General features: G+C 39.8%; 2 protein-coding genes across 2 annotated transcripts in view; both read right to left on the reverse strand.

The window, feature by feature from the left end:
- The window catches only part of nek9 (NIMA related kinase 9), a 39,219-nt gene extending 37,454 nt beyond the window's left edge, over positions 1-1,765 (reverse strand). The window contains exons 1-2 of the mRNA XM_016456417.1: positions 1,143-1,765; positions 145-322 (exon numbers count right to left, since the gene is read on the reverse strand). Of these exons, the coding sequence (XP_016311903.1) occupies positions 145-322; positions 1,143-1,328 (364 nt within the window). The 5' untranslated portion in view covers positions 1,329-1,765. The remainder of the gene's footprint in view (positions 1-144; positions 323-1,142) is intronic.
- A 4,405-nt stretch (positions 1,766-6,170) lies between these two features.
- dph6 (diphthamine biosynthesis 6) overlaps positions 6,171-17,037 on the reverse strand; it is a 97,776-nt gene continuing 86,909 nt past the window's right edge. The window contains exon 15 of the mRNA XM_016456429.1: positions 6,171-6,668. Within this exon, the coding sequence (XP_016311915.1) occupies positions 6,565-6,668 (104 nt within the window). The 3' untranslated portion in view covers positions 6,171-6,564. The remainder of the gene's footprint in view (positions 6,669-17,037) is intronic.

Raw genomic sequence — 17,037 nt, forward strand, 5'->3', positions numbered from 1 at the left:
GTGTGTGTGTGTGTGTGTGTGAGAGAGTGTGTGTGTGTGTGAGTGAGAGAGTGTGTGTGTTTGTGTGAGAGTGTGTGAGTGCTTGAGAGAGTGTGTGTGTGTGTGTGTGTGTGTGTGAGAGTGTGTGTGTGGGAGGGGGGGTACCGTTGCAGTACTCCAGCTCGATCAGCAGCGTGTTCTTGTCCATGAAGTGGTTAAAGTAGGCGATGATGTTGTTGTGCTGCAGGATGGACAGAATGCTGATCTCGTTCATCACATCTCTGCGCTTCTTGTCCGACAGACAGTTCAGATCGATCTCCTTCCACACCACCAGAGAGTTATCCTGCACAGAATCCACCAAAACCAGCTCGATCAGCTAAACCTGTGCATTTGTTTGAGATGTCTGATAAACTGGCAAATGAGCTGCCACTTCATGTAGCAGGAATCACAGCGTGACGTCCCATAAAACAGCAATAAGAGTTTAGAGGACGTTACGACTGAAGCCAAAACTGAGCCAAAGCCATTGAGGAAAACAAATTAATTTTTTTCTAGTTTGGCACACTTAAATACATTTATAGAATGTGGAATGTTTAATATTGTTCTCTATTGCAGCACGTGCACATTTATGGAAGATTGTTTCTACCATGGAATAAAAAATACAAAAAGATAATTGCATAAAAAGATAATTTTTCCCCTTGCAATTCTTAAAAAAAAAAATCTGAATTTATCTGAAATGTCTGAATTGTGAGATAAAACGTCCCAATTATAATTTAAAACATTTTTATTCCATTTTTCTCTTTTATCCTGTTCTTTTTTTCACACAATTGTAAGTTTATTTTTCAGTTGAGACTTTTTTCCTCACGATTTCCCTGATGAATGATATATAAAACTCTTTTTTATAATTTAGAGAAAAAAAATTATATACGAGATAAAAAGTTGCTTTTTAAACTAGTTCTTAAGACAGTCTTAGTGGCTGTTTCTGCAACTGGCCGCCCATTTAAGCCCCTCATTATCAGTGGGAGTGGCTGGAACGACCAACCCGCCAATCAGAGCAGAGCGCCGATTCTCGGACAGTGACGTAGGCCCAGGCCTATGTTGTTAATAGCTGCTGCTGATATGAATATATGATGAGAGTGAGCGCTGTAATATGTGCTGATGCTCACCTCAGTGCGTCTGTACAGAGTCGCTTCTCCGAAAGAGCCCTTCCCCAGCACTCGGATGGGGATGTAATGCAGTCTCTCCTCTTCTCCGCTGAAAGCTCCAGATGTTGATGATCTTCCGCCGACTGATTCACATCCAGACTCGGAGTTTAGAGAGGCGTAATGCCGCTCGTACTCCTCCAGAGACATCTTACAGTAACGCGTTGAAGCCTTGTGCTGGATCTGGGCCTGCTTCAGTGCGGGCTGAGCACTGATTTGACTCCTGCGCCCGCAGATCGCCTCAAAGATCGCCTCAGACCGCACACATCTGCGCTGGAAAAACGCGCGAACACACTTTTAGCCGTTTAATCTACTTTCTTCGTGCCCCGCTTCTTCTTTTCCAAACTGAACTACACAAGACGAAGTTGCTGTTGGGAGTCATTTCCGAGAAGGAATCGATTCATTCGTGCGTTTGTTTTGAACAGGCGCGCGTCTGTTGAATTCATCGAGCGAATCGAATGAATCTTTGAGAGTCGACACCGCTCTGTTCGGACGTAAACAACAAGCGACGCCGGAACCGGAAGTGATTAGTTTCACACCGCCCACGGCCTATTTCAAAATAATGTGCAGCATAAAATAAATCAATCACATACATCGCATCCTGTATGTTGTGACCAAACTAATGTAAACTTGCACTCATCATGTTATAAATGCTTTATTATATATTTGTGGAACTGAATGTTCTAATGACATTCATCAATAGCTATATGACTGTACATTATGAAACATTATGTAATGCTTAACATTCATGTTTATTTCCATATGACATTACACTTCTGCAGATAACACTGTACAGCTGTCAAACATCGTCCAAAAACAATTCATTCCCACTTTTACAATTACTAATAAAGAAAATCAAGAAATAAATGCTGGTCTGACTATCTGCAGCACATGTACTTCTGACAGATGTGATGTCTGCTGTCAGGCTGATCTGTGTGTATCAGCTCGTACTGTCCCTTTACATCACAGCACAGCTCATCTGACGAGTTTCTCTATTCTCATTAACACTCACATACTACACCTGACAGAAACACTGCTCAGCTTTCCCTGCAGCAGATCTATACTCCATTTTACACCTTAGTGTGGACAACAAGCCGATTAAAACTTACAAACATATGCAAATTAATATATTTGATGCTTACTGTACATATAGAATCTTCAAACTTCTTATTTCCACTGAGCGGCCACAAGAGGGCGACACACTCCACTGAATACAGACCACGCTGAACACACACACACACACACACTCACACACACACACACTCACACACACACACACTCACACACACACACACTCACACACACACACACTCACACACACACACACTCACACACACACACACTCACACACACACACACTCACACACACACACACTCACACACACACACACTCACACACACACACACTCACACACACACACACTCACACACACACACACTCACACACACACACACTCACACACACACACACTCACACACACACACACTCACACACACACACACTCACACACACACACACTCACACACACACACACTCACACACACACACACTCACACACACACACACTCACACACACACACACTCACACACACACACACTCACACACACACACACTCACACACACACACACTCACACACACACACACTCACACACACACACACACACACACTCTCTCTCACACACACACACTCACACACACACACACACTCACACTCACTCAAACACACACACACCTGTGTAGATCAGACCACACTCAGGATCGATAGAGATGCATTAATGTCTGCAGATGACCATCACACTACACTCATAATCCTCCTCTCAGCCAAACTCTGAAATCTCATTCACGCTTTCAAACTTTTTTGTTTTTGGAGATCAATGTTGCTTCTCATATTCCATAACTGATTGAAATAATCTTTTAAATACATGTGTCGATGTGTGTGAAAATACAGCTTGCGGATTTTCAGTTCAGTCTGATTCTCTCACAAAACGTTACATTTATTTCAAATTAAAAAAGCATTAAACATGGAGCTGTATACGTTTCAATTTGCACATAACAGTTTTATAGAAGCTATTTAAATTGTGTACAGTAATTAGGTTTCTACACCAATCAGTTGTTGGAATATAAACATTTAAATGGTGGCTGTAAAAAACAACAACTTGATTTTATGACAGATTTATTCAAACATGCATTAAATAAAACATCACTAACAGGTTCAGTAAAAATGATTATTTGTAATATTTGAATATGTAATTTATAGTGCTGTCAAATGATTAATCGCATCCAAAATAAAAGTTTTTGTTTGCATAATATATGTGTGTACTGTGTATATTTATTATGTATATACAAATACACACCACATGCATGTATATATTTAAGAAAAATTTGTTACGTTTATATTTTAAATGTATTTATATATGATATAAATTATATGAATATAAATATATACACGTAAATATTTCCAAAATATATGCTGTGTGTATTTTTATATACATAGGTCAAGGTCAAAGTTTATTTATATAGCACCTTAAAACAACACGAATGTTGACCAAAGTGCTTCACAAGCAGAGCAAGATACACACATATTAAAACAGAACGTGACAAGTAATCAATCCAATAACTTAAAAGAATAATCAAAACAAACATTTATAATAGCCAAAAAACAGTCATAACCTGGTACATCACAGAAACTGCAACCCCTGGCATTAAAGAGATGCATGCAAAATAAAACCAAGTTATGAGTAAGCCTGAGAAAAAAGGTAGGTTTTAATTGATGCTTTAAAGATGCTTAATGTAGGAGAAGCTCTAATCGTTAAGGGTAGTGTGTTTCAAAGTTTTGGAGCATAGACTGAAAAAGACCTGTCTCCTTTTGTTTTCAAATGAGATTTCGGGACATTTAATAACAGCTGGACTGAAGATCTGAGTGTTCTCTGAGGAGAATAAAAACTTACAAGTTCTGATATATAAATAGGGGCAAGACCATGTAGAGCTTTGAACACGGAAGTTAAAACCTTAAAATCAATTCTTTGTTTCACAGGGAGCCAATGGAGAGAGGCCTGGACAGGTGAAATATGTTCCCTCTGTTTTTGTCCCAGTCAGGTAACGAGCTGCAGCATTTTGGACTATCTGTAATCGTGAGAGTGATGACTGACTGATTCCAGCATACAAGGCATTGCAGTAATCAAGCCTTAAGGAAATAAAAGTGTGAATAACGGTCTCCAAACCTAAAAGTAAAAAGGTGTTTTAACTTTCGAAGTCGCTTTAGCTGGAAAAAGCTGGCCCTGACCACCGAATTTGTTTGTTTGTCAAACTTCAGATCTGAATCAAAGATGACCCCCAGATTTTTAACATAGGAGTGATTATTTAACTGAAGATGCCCCAAGAAAGCACTGTATTTGTCAAGCTGCGGTTTGGAGCCAAACAGGATAACCTCGTCTTGATTTCATTCAACTGAAGAAAACTTTCATCCATCTATTCTTTAATATCCTTTAAACATGCTAGCAGGGGAGAATCAGAATCTCTACCAGAGTCTAATGGTAAATAGAGCTGGGTATCATCTGCATAGATGTGATAGGAGATCTTATGATGCTCAAAGACCGAGCGTAGTGGAAGCATGTAAAGAGAAAACAAAACTGGACCCAGAATCGAACCCTGTGGCACCCCACAGGTGATTGGCACTGGGGATGATGAAAATTCTCCAATTTCTACAGATATACTCCTATTTGAAGGATAAGACTCCTATCATGGATGCTAACCTCGTGATTTAATCTTTTTAACAGAATGCAATGGTCCACGGTGTTGAAGGCCGCGCTTAAATCCAACAGAACAAGAACTGCACAGTTTCCAGAGTCGACTGATTACAAGATGTCATTTGTCACTCTTAATAGGGCAGACTCAGTTCTGTGCTTAGCCTTAAAAGCAGACTGAAAAGGATCTAAGATGTTGTTTGAGATTAAGTTGGTTTAAAACCACTTTTTCCATAACTTTTAGCAAAAAGGGCAACTTAGAAAGAGGTCTATAGTTATGAAGTTCAGAAGAATCTAGGTTTGTTTTTTTTTAGCAAGGGGTGAACCACAGCATGTTTTAAACAGGATGGAACAGTGCTGCTATGCAGAGAGGCATTTATAATGGAAAGTACACTAGGTAAAACAACCTCCAATACCTCCTTAAATAGGACAGCAGGAATAGTATCAAGAGAACAAGTGGTTAATTTCATATTAGAAATCACAGCCAGCTAATCAGAGTGGGATATAGTCTGAAAAGCAGACCGACTAGAAGAACTAATCTGTAAATTATAACAACTCTCGGATGAGGATGATAAAATCTGAGACCTAATACCAGCAATCTTATCTATGAAGAAGCTGCAAAACTTGCAGGATGCAACCGGATGCAGTTGAAGGATTCAATAGAGTTTAAAGTGGAAAATAGAGTCTTCAGACAATGGGAGTTTTTTGCAATCAAACTGGAAAAATAGTTAGCCCTTGATAAAGAAACAGCTTCCCGATATTGAGACAGACTAGCTTGCAAAAGTTGATAAGACATTTGCAGTTTGTCCCGTTTCCATATTCTTTCTGCCCTTCTACATTTTTTCCTTAAAGCTTCAATGTCTTCATTTAGCCAGGGCTGCTTTTTTCTTTCGGTTTTCTTAACTTTGAGAGGAGCAACTGCATTTAATACTTCAGTACAAGAAGCATTGAAATTAATAACCATATCCTCAACATCCATGCCTTGCGATGCCAAATTGGTACTACCAGCTGCCAAAGCTAAAAACAAATCTTTAAAATAGATTAAAAAAACTCACTGTCAAACACAACAGGCCAATGGTCAGACAAACCAGTATCATTTACATAAATGTCTTTGATGGGGAAGCCTGAGGATAACACAAGATCAAGTGTGTGCCTAACTTATGTGTAGGGCCAGATATAATAGACATAATAAATATACACAATACACACACATATATTATGTAAACAAAAACATTTATTTGGGATGCGATTAATCGCTCGACAGCACTAGTAATTTATCAAAATGCTCCTCTCTAGTTATTTTTGTTTATGGACATTGAATGTCTTTCATGAGGAAAATGTGACATTACATGACATTGTTTACAAGCTGTTTCACTAACAAAACTGCTTTAGCTGGGGGAAGAAAAAACTGCTATACAATTCCACTGAAGGGAAAAGAGAAGCATGCACTTGTGTTTGTGTTCAAGAACGAAAGGTTTGGAATGACATGAATGACAGAACCATCATTTGGGTGAATGAACCCTTTAACAAACACAAATATGCATGCATTTGATAACACAAAGAGAGCATCATAGATTACAGGCGTCATGGACTCAATCTGAGCTCGAGATCAACAATCTGATGCAGTCAGAGAAGGTCTGCTACACACTGAGCCAGCAGGAGACGCGGAGGACACACCGATCCGGCAGATCTTCAGCAGGAACCAGAGCCACAGCAGCACCGCAGCGATCCAGAGCCTGCAACCCTACAAACACGAGAGCACACTCAGTCCTGCCCAGAACACACACTAGGGCTGCTCGATTAGGGCAAAAATCATAATCTTGATTTTTTACACACGATTACGAGGGGGCCATATGTGGCCCTGGAGCACAAAAGCAGTCTTAAGTCGCTGGGGTATATTTGTAGCAATAGCCAACAATACATTGTATGGGTCAAAATTATAAATTTTTCTTTTATGCCAAAAATCATTAGGATATTAAGTAAAAATCATGTTCCATGAAGATATTTTACTGTAAATATATCAAAACTTAATCAAACAAACAAACAAAAAGTCCTCAAAATGATTGAAAATAATTAAAATGTCCGTAATAAAAAAGCAAGGGACAAATACAATAGAACAAAAAGATACAAATGAAACAAACTGTGCTTTAATGTTTTTTTTTTTTATGCAAGTCTCAAGCAGTTTCTTATTAAAGCTACAAAAGTCCTTCACTCAAGAGCACATTTTTGCATGTATTTGACTGTTTAGGCGCACACCTTGAGCTAAAAGATGACTACATGTCCGTGTTCTGCTCCGTCTCTGAGCGCATATATCTTCCTGAGGAGCAAGAACGCCTTTAAAAACATGAATACATATACTTCTATAAATCAAGCACGTCCCATTTTGCAAAAGTCACGTTACATGATTTTACTGATTTGCACGTGGATTTGGGCTTTTACGGAGGAACGAAAGCGCAGCGCTGGAAAAGTGGGCGGAATGGGCCACAATAATCGTTTTATCTCGATTATAGTATTTTCATAATCGTTGGAGGGCAAAATCGAAATCGAAACTGTTTTTTGATTAATTGCACAGCCCTAACACACACACTTCAGCACTCCTCCGACCCTCGACAGCTTGTGGCTCTGAGTGCAGACATATGGTCAGAGCAGAGGCGTGTGTGTGTGTGTGTGTGTGTGTGTATACACAGAGGAGCAGAAAATCTTTAGTTAGCCATTTGCAGCAGATTAACAGCTTGTAGAATCTGCAGAAGAATTGATCGGGAAGGTCTGTAAGCGCAGAAGAATGAACAGCAGTCACCTGATACGCTCTTACAGCACTTCAGTACAGCTGCTCAGTGTTTTTCAGAATGCTTGACACGTTTGATTTGTTCCCGTTTCAAGGTTTTGATCTTTTAACGTTTAACTAGATAGATGTGATTCAATAACAGTCTCTTTATTGACCATCTGGTTTAAGAAAGTGTGGTAACACTCTATTTAACACCTTTATGTATAATGCATTATAAAAGTAGTTTTAATGCATCAGTTATGTCTATAATGCATTGTACAATCTCATGAATAACTGTAAACACAGTTAATACATTTACATATAGTCGTTTAGCAGACGCTTTTATTCAAAGCGACTTACAAATGAGGACAATAAAAGCAATCAAAATCAACAAAAGAGCAATAATATGCAAGTGTCATATTAGTATATTATAGCGTTATATTTCAATTTCACAAAGAAACGTGCAGCATTTTGTCCAAGCAATAATAAAAGGACACATTTAATTTATAATTTGTCTTAAATCTTGTTTTGTAAAAAACAAATTGTGAATCGAATCGTGAGTTGAGTGAATCGTTACATCTCTAGGTGTAAGCGCAGGTTGAGAGCTGTAGTTCAACCATGCAATGCTGAGCTATGCTAGTAACAACAGAGATATCGACCGCAGTTGCTTCTGGGAAATGCATCAACACATGGCTTTGATGACACATTCTGCCGTTTTCTCATGTTGCTACAAACCCAGAATCTTGGTTAATCACCGGAACATAAATGAAGACATTTTTAATGAAACCCCGGAGGTTTCTGTTTCCCACTGAAGGTCCGGGTAACCAAAACTCAGAAGATCCAAAATGTTAAAAAAGCCTTCGCAAAACAAATCCAAATGAACTGCGCGATCCAAATCTTGTGATGAGATACGATCACTACACTGAGCAGATTTAAATGAGGCTTTTATTCACATCTAAACAATACTCGTATGGTAAACAGCAGTTTGTGTGTTTATTTGTGAATAAATGACTAAATCTGTTCATCATATAAAGTGATGGCACGAGACTTCAATTAAAACCGCTGCATTTATAGTCTTTTATGTTCCCTGGACAGAAGCAGGAACAGAAACCTCTCTTTCATCTCATCTAACTTCATGTTCCAACAATTAACCAAGAACAACATGAAGGTGAGTAAATGACTTTTCTCCACTAACCCTTTAACTCCAGTTAGCCTGAGTCAGAGTGAAGCACACAAGCGAACAAGATCATCAGCCAAGCGAAGGGAAGCTGCGATGGAGAGGTGAAATCTCTTTTGATAGTCCTCACACACGCACACGTGAATGAAAAGCAGCTTTCCTCTGTGTTTTACAGAGGCCTGGATGTCAACAGCGCTATCTGAGGAGAGCACATTATATTAGAGACATTTCATCGCCATCCATTCGTGTCAGCCTTTCAAGAGACGCTGCTGCTGCTGCTTTGTGTTCGTAAGGATGGAAAATACCATCAGTTAGCACTGTTCCAGCGTTAACTATTAAAGCAGAATCTACCTCCATGGCCAGATGAGATCTGCAAACCATGTTAGGCTGCTTTAAGCATTTTGTACACTTTAATAACACTGCCCTGCACTATATTTGCTGAATAAAATCCAATACTTGTTTCTCACTGATTCTGGGGTGCTGTCTGCTTGCTATAGCATGCCACACGCGCTCACTAAATATGTGTATCTCATAGCAGTTTAGCTTTCAACCTGCATTTGTAAGGTGAACGATCTTGTATTTTCCATTAATCAGCAGAAAGGCTCCCACAAACACACGACCCGTGTCTCTATTTGAACCATTTTCATGTGCACGACATTATTTTATGCCCAATCCTGATTTTGCGTAGAACTGTGGCCACTAACGGAAGAAAATGCAAACATGATCCAGCAGTTTTCTACTTGTACTGCATCCAAACAGCTGCAGGAAATCACCGATTAATTGGGATAAAAGCTGTTTTATTTATAAACTTGTGTTTATTTGAAGTTCTTTGACATTTAATGGAGCATTCGATCACATTTTCCACGTTGCAGATTGTAAGTTAAATGATACATTTTGAATGCTTTGCTTTATTATTGCATTAAAAAAAATAAAATAGAAAACTTGTACTGCATCCAAACAGCCGCAGGAAATCACCGATTAATTGGGATAAAAGCTGTTTTATTTATAAACTTGTGTTTATTTGAAGTTCTTTGACATTTAATGTAGCATTCAATCACATTTTCCACGTTGCAGATTGTAAGTTAAATGATACATTTTGAATGCTTTGCTTTATTATTGCATTAAAAAAAATAAAATAGAAAAAAAATGATGTACTTGATGGAATGTTTTTAGTTATTGTTTTGAACTCTGAATCATAAATTAGGTAATATTTGGCCTTTTTTTTTTTTTGCAAATCAGCGGATTTGTTTTTCAAGATTCGTGATTGTGTAATTAATCAATATAATTTATTTAATAATCTAAACGTATAAGCATTTAATTATCTAAACTTTTGTTTCTACTCCAAATTTGTTGTCGCGATATGAACATTTAAATAGTAGCTACAGTAAAAACTTGCTTTCTTGACAGATTTATTTATGCATACATTAAATAATGAAGAAAGAAAGAAAAGCATTTAATTGCTTTCAGTTTCACTACTGTAGCATTATCTATAATAGAACACAAAGAATTTAGATGGCTTCTGAATTATAACAAAATAAAACAATATTCTTCTCTTTCATTTTAATACCCTAAATTAGGGACATTTAATCAGATCAACCTGAACAGATGAGTGAGTTACGTCCGCATTCACTCACAGCAAGCAGTGTTATTTTAGTATTACTGAGAAACTATTATAGTCAGTAATCATTTGAATCTATTTTTATGTTTACATTTTGTTTACATTAATTTTAATACTTTTTTTTTTAAGTTTTAGCAATTATGTTTTTGTCAATTTTATTATTTTTTTAAACGATTATATAGTTTAATTAGTTTAAAAGTTTCAGTAATTTTGTATACACACACACACACACACACATATATACACACACACACACACACTCACACTCACACTCACACTCACACTCACACTCACACTCACACTCACACTCACACTCACACTCACACTCACACTCACACTCACACTCACACTCACACTCACACTCACACTCACACTCACACTCACACTCACACTCACACTCACACTCACACTCACACTCACACTCACACTCACACTCACACTCACACTCACACTCACACTCACACTCACACTCACACTCACACTCACACTCACACTCACACTCACACTCACACTCACACTCACACTCACACTCACACTCACACTCACACTCACACTCACACTCACACTCACACTCACACTCACACTCACACTCACACTCACACTCACACTCACACTCACACTCACACTCACACTCACACTCACACTCACACTCACACTCACACTCACACTCACACTCACACTCACACTCACACTCACACTCACACTCACACTCACACTCACACTCACACTCACACTCACACTCACACTCACACTCACACTCACACTCACACTCACACTCACACTCACACTCACACTCACACTCACACTCACACTCACACTCACACTCACACTCACACTCACACTCACACTCACACTCACACTCACACTCACACTCACACTCACACTCACACTCACACTCACACTCACACTCACACTCACACTCACACTCACACTCACACTCACACTCACACTCACACTCACACTCACACTCACACTCACACTCACACTCACACTCACACTCACACTCACACTCACACTCACACTCACACTCACACTCACACTCACACTCACACTCACACTCACACTCACACTCACACTCACACTCACACTCACACTCACACTCACACTCACACTCACACTCACACTCACACTCACACTCACACTCACACTCACACTCACACTCACACTCACACTCACACTCACACTCACACTCACACTCACACTCACACTCACACTCACACTCACACTCACACTCACACTCACACTCACACTCACACTCACACTCACACTCACACTCACACTCACACTCACACTCACACTCACACTCACACTCACACTCACACTCACACTCACACTCACACTCACACTCACACTCACACTCACACTCACACTCACACTCACACTCACACTCACACTCACACTCACACTCACACTCACACTCACACTCACACTCACACTCACACTCACACTCACACTCACACTCACACTCACACTCACACTCACACTCACACTCACACTCACACTCACACTCACACTCACACTCACACTCACACTCACACTCACACTCACACTCACACTCACACTCACACTCACACTCACACTCACACTCACACTCACACTCACACTCACACTCACACTCACACTCACACTCACACTCACACTCACACTCACACTCACACTCACACTCACACTCACACTCACACTCACACTCACACTCACACTCACACTCACACTCACACTCACACTCACACTCACACTCACACTCACACTCACACTCACACTCACACTCACACTCACACTCACACTCACACTCACACTCACACTCACACTCACACTCACACTCACACTCACACTCACACTCACACTCACACTCACACTCACACTCACACTCACACTCACACTCACACTCACACTCACACTCACACTCACACTCACACTCACACTCACACTCACACTCACACTCACACTCACACTCACACTCACACTCACACTCACACTCACACTCACACTCACACTCACACTCACACTCACACTCACACTCACACTCACACTCACACTCACACTCACACTCACACTCACACTCACACTCACACTCACACTCACACTCACACTCACACTCACACTCACACTCACACTCACACTCACACTCACACTCACACTCACACTCACACTCACACTCACACTCACACTCACACTCACACTCACACTCACACTCACACTCACACTCACACTCACACTCACACTCACACTCACACTCACACTCACACTCACACTCACACTCACACTCACACTCACACTCACACTCACACTCACACTCACACTCACACTCACACTCACACTCACACTCACACTCACACTCACACTCACACTCACACTCACACTCACACTCACACTCACACTCACACTCACACTCACACTCACACTCACACTCACACTCACACTCACACTCACACTCACACTCACACTCACACTCACACTCACACTCACACTCACACTCACACTCACACTCACACTCACACTCACACTCACACTCACACTCACACTCACACTCACACTCACACTCACACTCACACTCACACTCACACTCACACTCACACTCACACTCACACTCACACTCACACTCACACTCACACTCACACTCACACTCACACTCACACTCACACTCACACTCACACTCACACTCACACTCACACTCACACTCACACTCACACTCACACTCACACTCACACTCACACTCACACTCACACTCACACTCACACTCACACTCACACTCACACTCACACTCACACTCACACTCACACTCACACTCACACTCACACTCACACTCACACTCACACTCACACTCACACTCACACTCACACTCACACTCACACTCACACTCACACTCACACTCACACTCACACTCACACTCACACTCACACTCACACTCACACTCACACTCACACTCACACTCACACTCACACTCACACTCACACTCACACTCACACTCACACTCACACTCACACTCACACTCACACTCACACTCACACTCACACTCACACTCACACTCACACTCACACTCACACTCACACTCACACTCACACTCACACTCACACTCACACTCACACTCACACTCACACTCACACTCACACTCACACTCACACTCACACTCACACTCACACTCACACTCACACTCACACTCACACTCACACTCACACTCACACTCACACTCACACTCACACTCACACTCACACTCACACTCACACTCACACTCACACTCACACTCACACTCACACTCACACTCACACTCACACTCACACTCACACTCACACTCACACTCACACTCACACTCACACTCACACTCACACTCACACTCACACTCACACTCACACTCACACTCACACTCACACTCACACTCACACTCACACTCACACTCACACTCACACTCACACTCACACTCACACTCACACTCACACTCACACTCACACTCACACACACACACACTCTCTCTCTCTCTCTCTCTCGCTCACACACACACACACTCTCTCACATACACATATATATATATATATATATATTCAAACTCATTCAAACTCATCTATCTAATATTTCTAATATTTCTAATATTTCTAATCTATCCATCTATCTATCTATGTATCTATCTATCCTAGCGACATGCTAATCATGCTAGAAACATGCTAGCAACATGCTAGTAACTTGCTAATCATTCTAACATTCTAGTTACTTGCTAGTCATGCTAGCAACATGCTAATAACGTTAATAATGCTAATAACTTGCTAATCATGCTAGAAACATGCTAGTAACTTGCTATTCATGCTAGCAACATGCTAGTCACATGCTAATCATGCTAGAAACATGCTAGCAATATGCTAGTAACTTGATAATCATGATAGGAGCATGCTAATAACTTGCTATTCATGCTAGCAACATGTTAGTTACTTGCTAATCATGCTAGCAAACATGCTAGTAACATGCTAATCATGCAAGAAACATGCTAGTGACATGCTAGTAACTTGTTAATCATGCTAGCTAGAAACATGCTAGTCACTTGTTAATCGCTAGCAAAATGCTAGTAACATGCTAATCATGCTAGAAACATGCTAGTAACATGCTAAGCATGTTAAGAACATGCTAATAACTTACTATTCGTGTTAGCAACATGTTAGTTACTTGCTAATCATGCTAGCAACATCCTAGTAACATGCTAATCATACAAGAAACATGCTAGTAACTTGTTAATCATGCTAGCTAGAAACAGGCTAGTCACTTGCTAATCATGCTAGAAACATGCTAGCAACATGCTAGTAACTTGCTAAGCATGCTAGCAAAATATGTTAGTCACTTGCTAATCATGCTAATCATGCAAGAAACATGCTAGTGACATGCTAGTAACTTGTTAATCATGCTAGCTAGAAACATGCTAGTCATTTGCTAATCATGCTAGCAACATGCTAGTAACATACTAATCATGCAAGAAACATGCTAGTGACATGCTAGTAACTTGTTAATCATGCTAGCTAGAAACATGCTAGTCACTTGCTAATCATGCTAGCAACAAGCTAGTAACATGCTAATCATGCTATAAACATGCTAGCAACATGCTAGTAACTTGCTAATCATGTTATGAACATACTAATAACATGCTAATCATGCAAGAAACATGCTAGTGACATGCTAGTAACTTGTTAATCATGCTAGCTAGAAACATGCTAGTCACTTGCTAATCATGCCAGCAATATGCTAGTGACAGGACAATCATGCTAAAAACATGCTAATCATGCTATCAACATCTATCTCATCTAAATTTTCAAACTCCAGGCTTTTACAACTGCTTTAAACTACCAGGCTAGGCTTTCTGAAGCCAACCTAAAGTTTGTCTTGACAACCTAAAGTTGTTTTATTGAGGTCTCTTAACTTAGACAACTGATGTGATGTGAAAACAAACTTCAGGAGGTAGAAGAAACCCAATGGCGCTCCAGACTCACTTCTGAGACTGTCTGATATCAAACCAGACTGATGTTCCTGTAGGAGCCACGGTGCATTCAGACTGACTTCTGTACTGGCATCACATTATCTTCAAGACAAACAACCTGTCATATGGCAGACACTCAGACGAGACACTCTCATTTCTATTCCGCGTCTCACACTACAATTTCATTTCCTGTAACAAGTAACAGCGAGGCCTGCATTCAAAGCATCAGGCTGATGAACGACTGCAAGAAACGTCCCGTAAATATGCAAGCGCTCGGACTCTCAGCGGACTGCAGAACACTCAACATGTGCTGGGGCTGCGAATACCATCTTAATATCTCAATATGCTCTTGGAAACACTACTATAGAAGTGTAGTTCAATTTCCAGCCTCACACAAAACTATATGAAAGCCTTCAGAAGATTTGGAATACAGTGTCAAGATTTGGATTTTGTGTCATTTTGACAACTTCAGTTCATTTAATGCAAAAGAGCAGCTAGGATATTCTGCAAAATCACTTCACGGAACGAATCGTACAGCTTTGGAACAACACGAGGATAATTTCAGGGCCAGATTCGTGAAAATCTGCTTAAAGGTGTTAAGAAATTTTGTAGAAACAAACAAACAAAGACAAAAAAAGAGGTTCATAAGAAGTGAAATTCTTAAAAAATGCTTAAGATGCTCTCATATATCTTCTGAAGAACATCTCTTTTCTTCTTCTCCTGTGAATGCTGCTGAAAATGAACATTTTAAAATTACACAAATGAGGTCCCTGCTGTTTGTTTTTTTTTTTTTTTTTTTTTTCAAAAAGCAGGAAGCAAGAAGTCACATCATGCCATAATCATGTTATGTTAGTAATATGCTGTATACATAGGTGGTGTTTTGTCGTAATGTTTAATATTTTAAAACAATAAATTCGTTAACCATCCTACTTTCAAGGATTTCAGACAAGTTGAAGGTTATCCTAACTTCAAGAGGCTATTTTTCGATGATTTTAAGAACATTTGTTTAAAATGTTTTAATATTGTTTGTAATATTTTGTCTTTAAAACAATCTAAAGAATTAAAGATAAGAACATTCTTATATGGGAAACACTAAATATTAATAGAAAATAGCAGTTAATAATAATTTTATACAAATGTGCTGTGAATTCAGACCCAGATGTGAAGCTGAGAAAGACTGCAGTTTTCTCCCATTATCTGCATGACTGCAAATGTGATATTGATTTATACAACAGTTCAATAATCAAGAAGCTAATAACTCCCTACTTCTATTTTGGCATTAAAATTAACTGAATAGAGCTGTTAAACGTATAAACGTCACAGAACTGTTGTGCAGTGTTTTGTTCCTGAGCGAATCAGTCTTTTTGAACGAATCACCTCTGAATGAATCAGTGACGGGTGTGACGTGCATCACATTTAACCCATTAAGACATAATTAACTGTCTCTTCCAGCTAAAATTTGAGTCCATAATCCATAATAACGCTTAAATGTGCATCTGCTGTTGTCTCTCGCATCAAAATCCAGCCACGTATTAGTTTAGAGCTGTTTAAACGCTGCTTGATCTGTGCAGATTTCTCTCCTGATTCACACCAGAACACTTTT

The sequence above is a fragment of the Sinocyclocheilus anshuiensis genome, unplaced genomic scaffold (genome assembly GCF_001515605.1).
Source record: "Sinocyclocheilus anshuiensis isolate Anshui unplaced genomic scaffold, SAMN03320099.WGS_v1.1 scaffold237, whole genome shotgun sequence".
Classification (NCBI taxonomy): Eukaryota; Metazoa; Chordata; class Actinopteri; order Cypriniformes; family Cyprinidae; genus Sinocyclocheilus; species Sinocyclocheilus anshuiensis.